The 13,125-nt window shown below is 37.0% G+C and overlaps 2 protein-coding genes and 1 non-coding gene across 3 annotated transcripts; all 3 read left to right on the forward strand.

Moving 5' to 3' along the window:
* Positions 1-71: 71 nt before the first annotated feature.
* LOC149741070 (eukaryotic initiation factor 4A-I-like) lies at positions 72-8,544 on the forward strand. The gene is made up of 9 exons (XM_089881275.1): positions 72-225; positions 480-606; positions 1,125-1,257; positions 1,936-2,075; positions 4,784-5,040; positions 5,332-5,635; positions 5,974-6,143; positions 7,298-7,448; positions 7,918-8,544. The coding sequence occupies exons 1-8, from the start codon at positions 209-211 to the stop codon at positions 7,440-7,442; spliced, it is 1,293 nt and encodes a 430-aa protein (XP_089737401.1). The 5' UTR covers positions 72-208; the 3' UTR covers positions 7,443-7,448; positions 7,918-8,544.
* Positions 8,545-9,361: 817 nt separating this feature from the next.
* On the forward strand, positions 9,362-9,431 carry LOC149741071 (small nucleolar RNA SNORD36). Its single transcript, XR_016387382.1, has one exon. It is a non-coding gene; the product is annotated as a small nucleolar RNA SNORD36 (small nucleolar RNA).
* Positions 9,432-10,835: 1,404 nt separating this feature from the next.
* LOC149741072 (uncharacterized) lies at positions 10,836-12,985 on the forward strand. Its single transcript, XM_089881349.1, has 5 exons — positions 10,836-11,076; positions 11,401-11,544; positions 11,797-11,900; positions 12,151-12,311; positions 12,584-12,985. The coding sequence occupies exons 1-5, from the start codon at positions 11,024-11,026 to the stop codon at positions 12,968-12,970; spliced, it is 849 nt and encodes a 282-aa protein (XP_089737475.1). The 5' UTR covers positions 10,836-11,023; the 3' UTR covers positions 12,971-12,985.
* The last annotated feature ends 140 nt before the right edge of the window (positions 12,986-13,125 follow it).

Below are 13,125 nucleotides of genomic sequence, written 5' to 3' on the forward strand. Positions count from 1 at the left end.
GGCGCGCTTACGTAAAGCCACAATTTCGCATTCATAAAACAAAACACAATTTCTAAATTTGTTTATTAAGCCTATTATTAATTTCGACGTTTTATTATTTTATTACGTATGGTTTTATTAATAAAATTGCAGACTTTGAGTAAGATATTCAACCGCGCTTACAACGTGAGTTTAGCGAGTACCATAGGATCTTTCTTTCTGATAAAACATGTCACGTTACGGAGGGTAAGTTGTTTCTGAATCGATTTATTTAAACTAATATAAAAAAATATTTAAAATTGTTAAAGATAGGTATAAATACTAACGCTACACAGCTGGTTATGTTCTTTTTGTGGTTTTATTTTAATGTTTTTGCCGTAAACGGTTGAGATAAAAACTGGACTTAATTTTTTGCTTAGTGAGTCAGCAAAATTTAATTTCTTAGCAATTTTTTGCTGGTTGCTCCTAAAATATGTGATGTTAATTAATTTAAATTACAGAAACGATTTAAGAGGCTCTAAAGGTGAAGCTCAGTACGACACCTTCAGTCAACAAAAAGATGAAAACTTGCCGCCCAAACAAGAATATAATGGCCCACCTGGAATGGACGCCGATGGCTTGATTGAGGTAAAAGCAATGTTTAAATATTAATTCTGTAAAGAATCCACAGTAATGATAAATATTAGACAATAGACTACGATATATTTTATATTTAATTGAATTTTGAAAAGCGAATAAACACAAAATTGTTTAAATGATACATTTTTAAGTATGAGAAACATAACAGTGGGGTATCTATTATAGTGGGGTGGAGGAAAATGAGACACCTCTTTATTCTATTTTCCCGTCCTATTTGATAGTAACAAAGAAAATTCAAAGAATTATAAAACCGTATCCTCACGACTACCGTAGTCCGCTGTTTATTGTTTAAAATTGTTCAGGATATTTTGATATTATGCGCTAAAGGTGTCCTGTTTCCCCTTACTATATAATGCAACCTGGTAAATTATGCCCAAAAACGCAATATATAAGAGGTTATGATATAACATATTTGGCAGGTTCTTCACTAGCACCCAGTTAAAAAATGTCTAAATTAAGGTAAAATCTTGTTTTACTCCATTTTTAAATCCTTTATTACATCACAGACCAACTATGACAAAATAGTTGAATCGTTTGATGACATGTGCCTCAAAGAAGAACTCTTGAGAGGTATCTATGCCTATGGGTTTGAAAAACCTTCAGCAATTCAACAAAGAGCCATCCAGCCTTGCATTGAAGGTAACTTGAGTTTTAGGTTTAATTAAGATCCGGTGTTATTGGCAAATTCTTGTGCCTCATTATGTAAGCTAACTGTATTGAAGGAAACTTATCAAGTTTTAGTTTCAAAATTTAAACAGGTAAATAGAAATAGGAGTAACTGCGATTGTACTTTTCAAAATTGTTTGAAACTTAATTGGTTTAAATAGGATCTCGTGCCACTGGCTAATCCACATAATACATTGTCTACAGATTCCTAAATTGCCTTTTTTAGGATAAATTACAAATGTAGAAGTATTTTTATTTTGACTGTATTTGTTCCCTTCAAAAAGCACCATTGTATAATTATAACTGCATACAATGGATCGTCATAGGGAACTTACATTATACAAGTACATTGTGGGTGAGGTGTGGGCATGTGCCCATTATCTCAAGATGTACTGGGACATTGCTTTACATATAAGTAATATAAACCATAATTTCTCAACCTGTATGCTGATATAAACTGTTGTGCCGTAAACGTTCTCCAATAAAACTTATTTATGTAAAAATTTTAGCATATGTTGTATTTAATTGTAGAACAGGAAATATATTTTTGTCTGGCGCAAACATGTTCAAAAGGCCTAAGTGTGCCTTGCCCACCTTTACAAACCCTGCTAGTATAACAGCCCATATGAACCCTGCTTTGAATCCATCCAGGCAAAGACGTGATCGCTCAAGCCCAATCTGGGACCGGCAAAACGGCAACATTTGCCATTTCAGTTTTACAAAAGATCGACGCTTCATTAAAACAAACGCAAGCGCTCGTGATCGCCCCAACCCGAGAGTTGGCCCAGCAGGTTAGTTTGCATGTAATGTATCTACTTCTATCATGGTGGCTTGCTTCATATTAACCAAAGCTTACAATTATTCAAAAAAATTCAATAGAGGGTGCTATATATAATATCAGTGGTTCTCTGACTTTTATCCCTGCAAAGCATGTTTAAAAAGTTTGCTGGGCGTGGTCGCAACAACAAAATAGGATAAAGTATATTACCAAACTTGTATTTATTAGGGATGTGCCGAGCCGAGCCCGAACTCAAAAGCTCGTGCCCGAGCGTCTCCTTTTTTGACGCTCGGCGCTCGGCTGAAATCTGGGCCGAGCGCAGAGCCTCATATGCTATTGCTATAATGTTGCACGCGAGAGCAAAAAATATTAAAAGCTACTAAAAGATAACGAGACTAGTCAGCGTAGCTTTCTCTTTAATCATTTTTCGTTCGTTGTGAATTTGCTTTCTCGCAAGTAACGAATCGCAACGTCGGCGAATTTGACCTTATGCAATTACAGCAGGTGTCGAATTACACGATAGCCTAATCCCTAATGTTTCCGTATCTGATTTTAAATGAAAAGCCAAAAACTCTTGAACTTTTTTACAGGATTGTAGAAGTAAATCCGGACGGTGATCGGTTAATTTTATTGAAAATTCGGGCGTAATATATTTTACGCGCGTCTGTCACTCAAGCTACGAAATCTTGCATATTTCTGACTATAGTGCGGGCGCCTGTGCGATAGAAAGGTTGTTAAAGCTGCGATTTGATGTTTTATGTTTGTTGCGTGTTCGTTATAATCACGGGTGTTCGTAATTATCAGGTAACGAAATCGATCGAATAACAAACATTGCCGTGTTGCATTCTGAACCTTTTTTTGTTCAATTGTTACTTCACATGTCTTACTGTAACATAATTATTAATTATGACATTTCATAATGTACCAATCGAGAGGAATGTGCCCATTGCCTGACCCACCACGCGATCGAAAGGTCACATATTTACGCTCTGCGCTCGCTTAGGAAATAAAGTAAGAACCATGCGATAGCATACATTCAACACTTGGTAAGCGAAGCAATCGTTGTGAATATGCTCTCGTGGAAAATGACGTAATGCCACGTCAGCGTGCAGCCAGTGTTTTATAAATTATACGATTTATATAAATTGTTTAAACTTTCGGATTTTGCAATAGTGTTACTGTTACATAACATAACAAGTGTACATAAATTTCTAATTAAATATTTTATGGAAAAAACTAATATCTTGCAACTGGGATTTATGAAACTTTGGTTCTCGCGCGGTGCTAACGAACAACGTTTTTTTGCCTCTGTCCAAGCTTGGCCGGGACGATATTTACTTTGTGACAAACCGTTCCGTCATTTTAGCTAGTCGCTGTGTTTTCGCAGCGTAACCGATGCGCCGGACGTAAGAAAGTTATGATCTGATAAAAAACTGCTGCAACAGTTATAAATAATTTTTAATTAAATATTTTTTGTATGAATTTTACATTTTGCAAAACTGGGAATTACGAAACGAGACGTCTCTTTAACCGCAAACCACGTGTTTTGTATTATTTTGATTAGCGACGCTTTTCGACTGAATAGGAACGTATTCTCGTACGCCTTTCTCCTTGATGACGTCATAGGTGCTCGGGCTCGTGCCGAGCTTTTCGTTGAAGCTCGGCGCTCGGTGAACCCGAGCTTTTACGACCTCAGCACACCCCTAGTATTTATTGAGTATTATATGTGAGGACTAACTTGCTTACAATATGCATGTAGTAATGGGCGAACAAGTGAAATTGCCACCAACATCTCTCAATGGTTATATTCTGGATAGAAGATTCTGCTTAATATAAATAAATGTGTGACATAATTTTTCATGTCATGAATTCCAAAGTCCTTACCTTTCCCATATAGCCGCATAGAATAAAGAATATACCCTTTAAAAAACAGCAGACCAGCGCGTCAACTGTTTACAGTTTGAGAATCACTGATAAATGTATATATTTTAACCATCAAAAATTTATGGTGATTTTAACCAAGGCTGATTGGTGATACTAAAACAAAGTAAACACCGGCCTTTTGGTAAATATGAAGCGTCCACCATGTAGATCACATTAAATATGAAATGCAAGTGATCGATCAAAATCCAACTCCGAATATTATGAGGAGAACGAGCTATCTGATGTGTTATAACATAAGTTCTTAACTATGAGACACGAGCATGACATCAAGGATGGGGGTGCAAACCCTTTGTAAATCTGTGATCTCTGTTTAAAGGGCAGTTAGCCCCTGGCTAAAACAGCATTTACAGTTTGTAATCTGTTCAAATTCCCCTCCCTCTTAGCCCCTTTTAAAATCTGTTGTTTTCTGTTTTTTGGTAAAAATAAAAAAGGGGGTGGCACCTATAATGGTCAAAATCCCACTTTGCCCCACTTCTGTTGCATCTAACCCAACTTTCAGTTGTATTGTTGCATGTGGTTTCGCATTAGGGTGGTACCTTAACACTGTCATGCCTGGTGCCTTAAGGTGGCTGTACACAGTATCCGGCGTGCGAATTCGCTTGCGAAGTGGTATGCAAACCCATTACCAAGTTCCGCATGCGGCAGCGAAATCCGGACAAAACGGACGAATTCCGGATACTGTGTACAGCCACCTTTAAAGTTAAAGAACTTCTGTGTTATACCATACAAAGTATGTAATGAGTATATATTCCTATATTAACGCATTGCCCATCCTAGATCCAAAAAGTGGTGATGGCACTCGGTGACTACGAGTCCATACATTGCCACGCATGTATTGGAGGCACCAGTGTAAGGACAGAGATCCAAGTTTTTCAAACCAACCCCCCACAAATAGTGGTTGGCACTCCAGGTCGTGTGTTTGACATGATCAACAGGAAGTATCTGGACACCTCCAAAGTCAAGATGTTCGTCCTTGATGAAGCCGATGAAATGTTGTCTAGAGGGTTCAAGGACCAGATTTATGAAATCTTTAGGTAAATAATCACAGTAATTCACAGTTCACACATTTCAATCTTTTGAGAAAATCAGGTTCCCTTTCAGGCCATTACCTTCAATAGGTGCGTTATCACCAAATAACTTCCTACTATGTGTGCCCAGTTTATTCACATGGTTTGTCATAATTGATTTCAAGCATATCCATGTTAGGCTCTGTTTTAAACTTATTAAAGCCGTGGCAACTACAGCGTCAACTCACATGACCACCTTATATAAGATATGAATATAAAAGTTAGACACCCATTGATAAAAGACCTCCTTGCCCACAGAACTATGCCTGCTACCATTCAAGTGATCTTGTTATCGGCTACCATGCCCACTGACGTGTTGGACGTAACGACGTGCTTCATGCCCGACCCCATTCGTATCCTTGTAAAGAAAGAGGAACTTACACTGGAAGGTATCCAACAGTTCTATGTATTTGTGGAGAAAGAAGAATGGAAGTTGGACACCCTGTGTGATCTATATGAGACACTTACTATTACCCAAGCTGTCATATTCTCAAATACAAGGAGAAAAGTTGATTGGTTGACTGAGGAGCTTCAACGAAGAGATTTCACCGTCTCTGCTTTGGTAAGTTACCACAATGAGCATTGATATGCTGTTCGTATTTGTATGCTGGCTTCAGTATATCCTGGATTACATTCAATGCTTCTTTATGTATTATTGGTAATTAGTGAAAGTTTTTTAGCAATAAATATAAACCCTCGCAGAAATATTAATACTGCGGGTAACGACATACGTTATAACTGTTTGTGGGTGATTGTTTTCTGTATGGCTGACAATTTAAACAACCCATTAGTGACCACTGGGTTACCATTAAAAGTGACCACTGGGTTGCCATTAAAAGTGACCACTGGGTTGTCAATAAAACAACCAAACCAGCTAACCATAATAACCCCTCCCCTTAGCATGGAGACATGGACCAAGGTGATCGTGAGGTCATCATGCGCGAGTTCCGATCCGGGTCGTCTCGTGTCCTTATTACAACTGATCTACTTGCACGTGGTATCGATGTGCAACAAGTGTCGCTTGTTATTAATTATGATCTGCCATCAAATAGAGAGAACTATATTCATAGGTATGTAGTTGTTTGTATGTTTTTAACCGACATGCTTTTTAAGGTTATTTTGCCATTTATATAGTAGAATGGGGAAAGATGGGACACCTTTAGCACATGGTATCTAAATATCCCGATCGTGTTTTACACAGTAAACAACGGTCTATGGGAGTCATTAAGATACGGTTTTATAATTCTTTGTATGTTCTTTGTTTACTACCAAATGGGACGAGAAAATAGGATGATAAGGTGTCCCATCTTTCCACGACCTACCATACATTTTTCATCAAACTGTTGGATTTATAATATTTATAAGTGTGTTAACAATGTCTTGCATTTTGATTTAGACGGATTTTGGCCTATGTTTGTAAACTGTATCAATATGTTGAATTCAACAACCATACCATTTAATGTTACTCTGCCCTATATATATATATATATATATGCATAGTTTTATAGACACATACTTAAAGATTGTATTTTTACTGCTAATTCCATTTTCATATTGATTATAGTGAAAGTATAATTTATAAGCATATTTGTTCCCTTCAAAAAGCACCATTGTATAATTATAACTGCATACAATGGATCGTCATAGGGAACTTACATTATACAAGTACATTGTGGGTGAGGTGTGGGCATGTGCCCATTATCTCAAGATGTACTGGGACATTGCCTAATATATGAATATTATTAATGCAAAAACTGCATTGCTAGATCATAAATAACCAACCAATAACCCATCTAGTCATTAGAGCTTTAATAATCCCTTTATATTTGTCATATATAATTCACACGCTTGTGTAACCACCACTGTAGCTACTTGTGGTTTATCTCCTACCACCAATATGCATTTTAGGAAAGCTTTGATAGATTTTACTTCCTGACAAACCAGTGATTCCCTGAATTAGAAGCATGTGTCTTTGTATGAACTGTAGGCATATGGCTTCCAGTACTACTTGTATGACAGATATGCATGTCAACCAATTTTCTCTTCTTAAGTTAATAGCTCTTAAAACATAGAAATGCTTACAATTAACTTTTTTTAGGTCCTAAATCACTCATGTTTTTTTTTACCAAAATATCCATGTATTTGTATATTACATTGTGCCTGGTAGCAACAATAGCTGAATGCCATTAATAACGTTATAACTAACCACTTTTATTCACCCCAGGATTGGACGTGGTGGTCGGTTTGGTAGGAAAGGGGTCGCCATCAACTTTGTAACTGACGATGACAAACGAACACTCAAAGATATTGAAAAGTTTTACAATACTAAGATTGAGGAGATGCCAATGAACGTGGCTGATCTATTCTAGTTTAAAGTAAGTGCTGTTGTATTCTATATTGGTCAGGTTCCATGTGACTTCTAAGATATAGGTTGGCCATTGGTGCTGAGGTGCCAAACCTTAGATAAAAATTCTGCACTGCGTTAATCAGTAAACATTACAACCAAAGTTAGATTTTTGGATTTTGGCCAAAGAATGATAAGGTGTCCCATCTTTCAGTAAACATTACAACCAAAGTTAGATTTTTACAGAAATGTGTCCCAACTATCCCTGCCTTCCATATGTTTGAAAGTTTGGTGCCTATGATATAAACACGGCTTTAAGAACCCTGATTATTTATGTGTTAAATTACATTTATGCTATATGAAACTTAGCCAAACCTGGGGTGGCAAGGTGACGAACCTTGCGTTAATATTATACGTGTCCAACCATCCCTGGTTAGCCCGCATTTAAAAGTTTGACTCCAATGTTATATACCTGTTAACTTACACCACATTTTTTACAGGTGGACCGAGTTGACAACAGTTTGCCTCGTACTGTTGTTGTTGTTGTTAAACCTTAACGCATCTAAATAATAAGCGAATCTATACGTGCTGAACATATCTAGCTATCTATACATAAAGCAGCACTTTGTAAATCTATCTGTCTACCAACGCCCAACTGTATTGCTTCTTATCGGAATATTTTTTCCTTTTGGAATCTTTGTTATGTAAAAATAGCGATCTATTAAAACAAATTGAAACCTCTGTCCTTGGGGCAGTTGGTGGCCCGCCCACCCTAACCAATCGCTTTGCGTTTATTTAAAATGCCTGTTATACTTTGTATTGTGTATTGCGTGTTTAGATTCTTATTTCCCAGCAGTTCAGTGAAAATGTCCATTCATTTCCACCAATATTTTGCTCCCAGCCAAGTAACTAGTAAACTTTTCATGCGTGTTTTATTTTACTGGAATGATATCTTATGGAGAGAAGTGACGTCATTGATTATTCGTAAATGGCGTTCTTGTCTGCACGCGCTCACAATATCTTTTAATTCATCTTCTCATGTTCGAATCATACCTTGATGTTGGATTGTTTTGTTATTAGGGAATTCTCTGGTAAAATGTGGGTAATAAAAAACATGTTACGTTATATTTGCTCTGTTTGATTTCTGTTTCTACAATTTTTTCTGCATAACTCTTCTGGCACGAAATTCTGTAGTTTTCAACCATTTTTTTGTACCAAAAGTTAAAAATTGTCCCGTTATTTTCTACCCTACATTTGATTCCTCAGCACAAAAGGTAAGTAAACATGTGATGTAATTGTTTATGATGTCACTAAACTTATTGTTACAGGTGAAGTACGCATCGTCATGAAATCTTTTGGGAGTTATTCGCTTTTAATTGGTAAGTCAATACTTCTATTTTGTGTCCTTTATTGTTATTTAACTTGGTGCTAATTATTATTATAATTTATAAGCATATTTGTTCCCTTTAAAAAGCACCATTGTATAATTATAACTGCATACAATGGATCGTCATAGGGAACTTACATTATACAAGTACATTGTGGGTGAGGTGTGGGCATGTGCCCATTATCTCAAGATGTACTGGGACATTGCTTTAATCAGAATATTAACCTTTAGTTCAAACCCATGTACTGATGCTCAAAATGTTGTGTCTGCATCAAATTTAGGTGTTTAGCAATTAAAATATTAATTACCAATTGTATATAAAGCTTAAACCACTAAAATGTTTTAAAATTGTTAACCATTCAACTACTATTATCAAGTCATTTAAGTTGTATCATTGTTAGCCTATATAATTACTTTTTGGACAATATTCCCCTATAATTACATAAAATAAGAATCTAATAGCAAAATTCTTACATTACAGAACCAGCTAAGAGCCAACCTCTTCAATACTTAGGTAAGCATAATGTTATACATTGATAAATGCCCCATATAAATTATTGCATATGATGCCATTACAATCCAACTCTGAAAATATCATGTTGTTTTCAAATGAACCTCTGATGCAAATATTACAGCATATGCTACTAATGGTAACTTGGATATCTTGCAACTTAATCATGTGGTTTTTCTTACAGGGGAAGCTGTATATTGGGCACAATATATAAATGCTGTATTGGTGCAGTGACATTGCTCAATGGTTGGGCACCTGCATCCTAACCAAAGGAGACCGGGTTCAATGCCCTACTATGGTACCATTGTTGGCCTATCTCCAACAGTTATAGCTCCAACCCAGTGATCTATTAATGGGTCATAGCACCCTAGGTGTTGGGTGATGGCCGGCTCTGGCCTAAATCCGAGGTCCCATGGTGTGCACATTTTTGCTTATATGACGTTATCTGTGTTTCACTTCGTATTTTCATAATAAACTGTGTACCCACGTATTTGTTCCATGCATGTCATTTATTGAGAGCGATTTTATTACAAGTTCTCGCCGATAGAAAGAAAAATGATAAATAAATATGGTAAGATTAAATTGGTTGCATAAGAATACACTTACGCTAGTGTTGGTATAAGACACCAGAGTATAGATAACTGCTTAGTAGATTCGTTTTCCCATATCCCACGTGTTGGATATTCGCTCAAAGCTTTACCGGTTCGCTCAAAGCTTTACATTTGAATGAAACCTTCAGTTATCACTAATAGGTTGCCAGCCCTTTTTATGGCCTTACACTAGATACCCAACTAGGGGTGTATGGTTCGGCACTCGGGTTAAAGTAGGATGGGGGGAAACGGGACACCTTTAGCACATAAAATTCCAATATCCCGCTGATCGTGTTTTAAACAATTAACAGCAGTCTATAGGATTTGTTGGGATACGGTTTTATAATTCTTAGGTGCTATTTGTTTACTACTAAATAGAAAGATAAAATAAAATGAAAGGTGTCCCATCTTCCCCCACCCTACTATAACTCCCCAGTTACCGCTGTGCCAAGGCATTATACATTATACGCGTACAGTCTTACGCTGGTAGCTCGGTAAGCCGTCTTACTACGTCATCACCGCCCATATGAATGACGTCCTAATTTTAAGGTAAGTATTTTCACATTGCTTCACTCAGTTTAAATATTGACCGAGAAGTTAGTGCCGTTTGTCGCGCTAATCAAACAATACCTCGTGTTGGATGATGTGTAAGCTATGTGTAGTCAAGATTCATTTATAAGAAATATATGAACCAGTGGTTTCCGACCTATGGTAAGCATACCACTTGTAGTAAGGTCTTCAAGGTGGTACTTCTTTAAAATTCTATTTAGGTTTACTAAAATCAAACCAGTCAACCGTAAATGAAATAAAAGTTTAGATTTTGTGGCCTGCACTGAGTTTTTTATATGTAAGAACACGACATAGTACAGAAGTAGTAACAGATTTAGAACCACGTTGAATTAGTTGGTATTTTTGTAATAATTGGTATTAACGAGTTAATTTATATTCCAGCGTCTGTGTTTGACAATCATAACTCAATTTGTTTGTCCCTGGTACCGGAACATGACGTTCGTTTCTCGGTTACCGACGTTTGTGATGTAATAAAGACTCTACCACACGTAACAAAGGGATTCTAGATTGAACAAGTAATTGTGACCGCATTGTTAATTTGTTCCATAATGGCTTTGAATACAATTAGAGGATTTGACGCTTCGGCGTTCCAGAAGTTCAGGTAAGATGTTGTTGTCGTGGAATAAACCTATTATGTAACTTATGTTAGTATGTGCTGTTTAGATGTGTAGCTTGAACAAAAAGCAATTACCTACAAAGTTACATACGTGGTAACTTGTAAGCGGACACGAGGTGTATGAAACAGAACACTTGTGTTATATAACGACTGTCGTTTTCCATCCTCCAAGAATAAATTAAAACAACGAAGAGACAGACAAAGCGCAAAACAGTAGACCCAAAGGTTAAACCCTAACTTTTATGAGACCTTTTCTTTCACATAAATTTCATTCATTCATTTATAAAAAGGTTTATTTATATTTTTCAGAATATTATTCGCTCTTTGCATCTTAGCGGATGCGGTATGGTACATCGCGTCGTTCGAAGTGAGGGCCGCTTATTTCAAGCAATCAGGGCTTCCAGTCAACATGATATACCTTGTGGCCGTTGTTTACGCTTTCTTCGGAATCAGGTAACGAACTAAGTCCAATTGGTTATTACAGACCTTGTATATTACTGTGGGGTAAGACGGGATACCTTTGGAAAATAATATCCTGATCGTGTTTTATACTATTACCAATATATGAGAGTCGAGGGGATACAGTCATATAGTTCTGTAAATGTTCTTCTTTTACTACGAAATGAGACGAAACAAGTAAATGAACATGACCCGTCTTATCCGAACCTACTATATCATTCTTATCTCTTTAATTGTTTTTTTTAGAATATTGTTCAACTACAGCTTAGAGCTGACGTGCCTTGGTATGATCGGTATTTTCTCTGTTCTTACATTTCTTATTCATCATGACGTCAGACACGGTGGGATAGGTAAGTGACGTCATACGTGACGTAATATTTCCATAGAAAACTGACAGCGCAACGGTATAATTTATTTATTAACGCTACGGTTTGGTATAAAAAAGTAATGTACTTAGTAACTCGTAAGCAAGCACGAGGTGTATGAAACAGAACACCCGTGTTATAACGACTGTCGTTGCTCAGCCATGCGAGGATAAATAAGTTACATATGTGTTAGCTTATAAGTGGGCACGAGGTGTGACATATTCTCCCACTTTAGGTGCTTACCCGAGGCACATCCACGGCGAGATGAACTTCTTACAAGCCTTGCATTACATGGGGTTGATAGGCGGGCTGTTAGTCTTGTTCGGATCGGTGGATATGAAGGAAAGAGGGAAGATTATGCATGGGTCAAAATCTTATGCGATCGTCTTGGGCAGAGTGGGTAATATTGTATAATGAATGTAACTTATTTATCCTCGCGTAGCGGGACAACGACAGTTATAACACGGGTGTTCTGTTTTATATACCTCGTTCCCGCTGCTTAGGGGTTACCACAAATGTTTTAGAGATGACGTACACATGACGACGTAGGTATAGTGATGTAGACATACATTCATGTAAAAATGGTTTCAAATTATAACGACTATAATATTACAAATGTTTTATTTCGTAATAATATATAAACCCGTTCGAATCATTGTACTTTGCAGGCGATCACGGCAATCCAGTTCATCATGCATACTTTCTACTTTAAAATATTTCAATACAAATTACGTACGAAGCAGATCACTCTAATGGATGGAAGCCCCACGTTCCATATCTTCGTGGTGGGAGCCGCGCATATATTAGCTTCATACTATGCATGGTTATCAGATATACCCAAGCAACGTCGCATCGCTTCTCTTGTGCTTACGTTTATAACAGCGGCTGTGGCAGTAACTGAGAACTCATCTCTCGCTACATCCCTTGGCGTGTATCATATGCAGTTGGAAGGTCGTATTCACCACTTTATTATCCAGGTCGGGATTTGCACGACATGTCTGTTGTTGTATGCAACTGCTGGTATGACGAGCAGACCATATGTAAAGGAAGAATAAAATAAACGAAAACAATTGTGTGCTCGCTCTCTTGTTGCCTGCGTCATAATCAAAGTATATTTAAAGTACAGTTGACCAATTTAGCAAATTGTTTTGTAATGTGTACCCTATTGCCTATTCCGCATGTAAGTGCTCTTAAACTACATTATTCCCAC

The sequence above is a fragment of the Ciona robusta genome, chromosome 1, assembly GCF_009617815.1.
Source record: "Ciona robusta chromosome 1, ASM961781v2".
Lineage (NCBI taxonomy): Eukaryota > Metazoa > Chordata > Ascidiacea > Phlebobranchia > Cionidae > Ciona > Ciona robusta.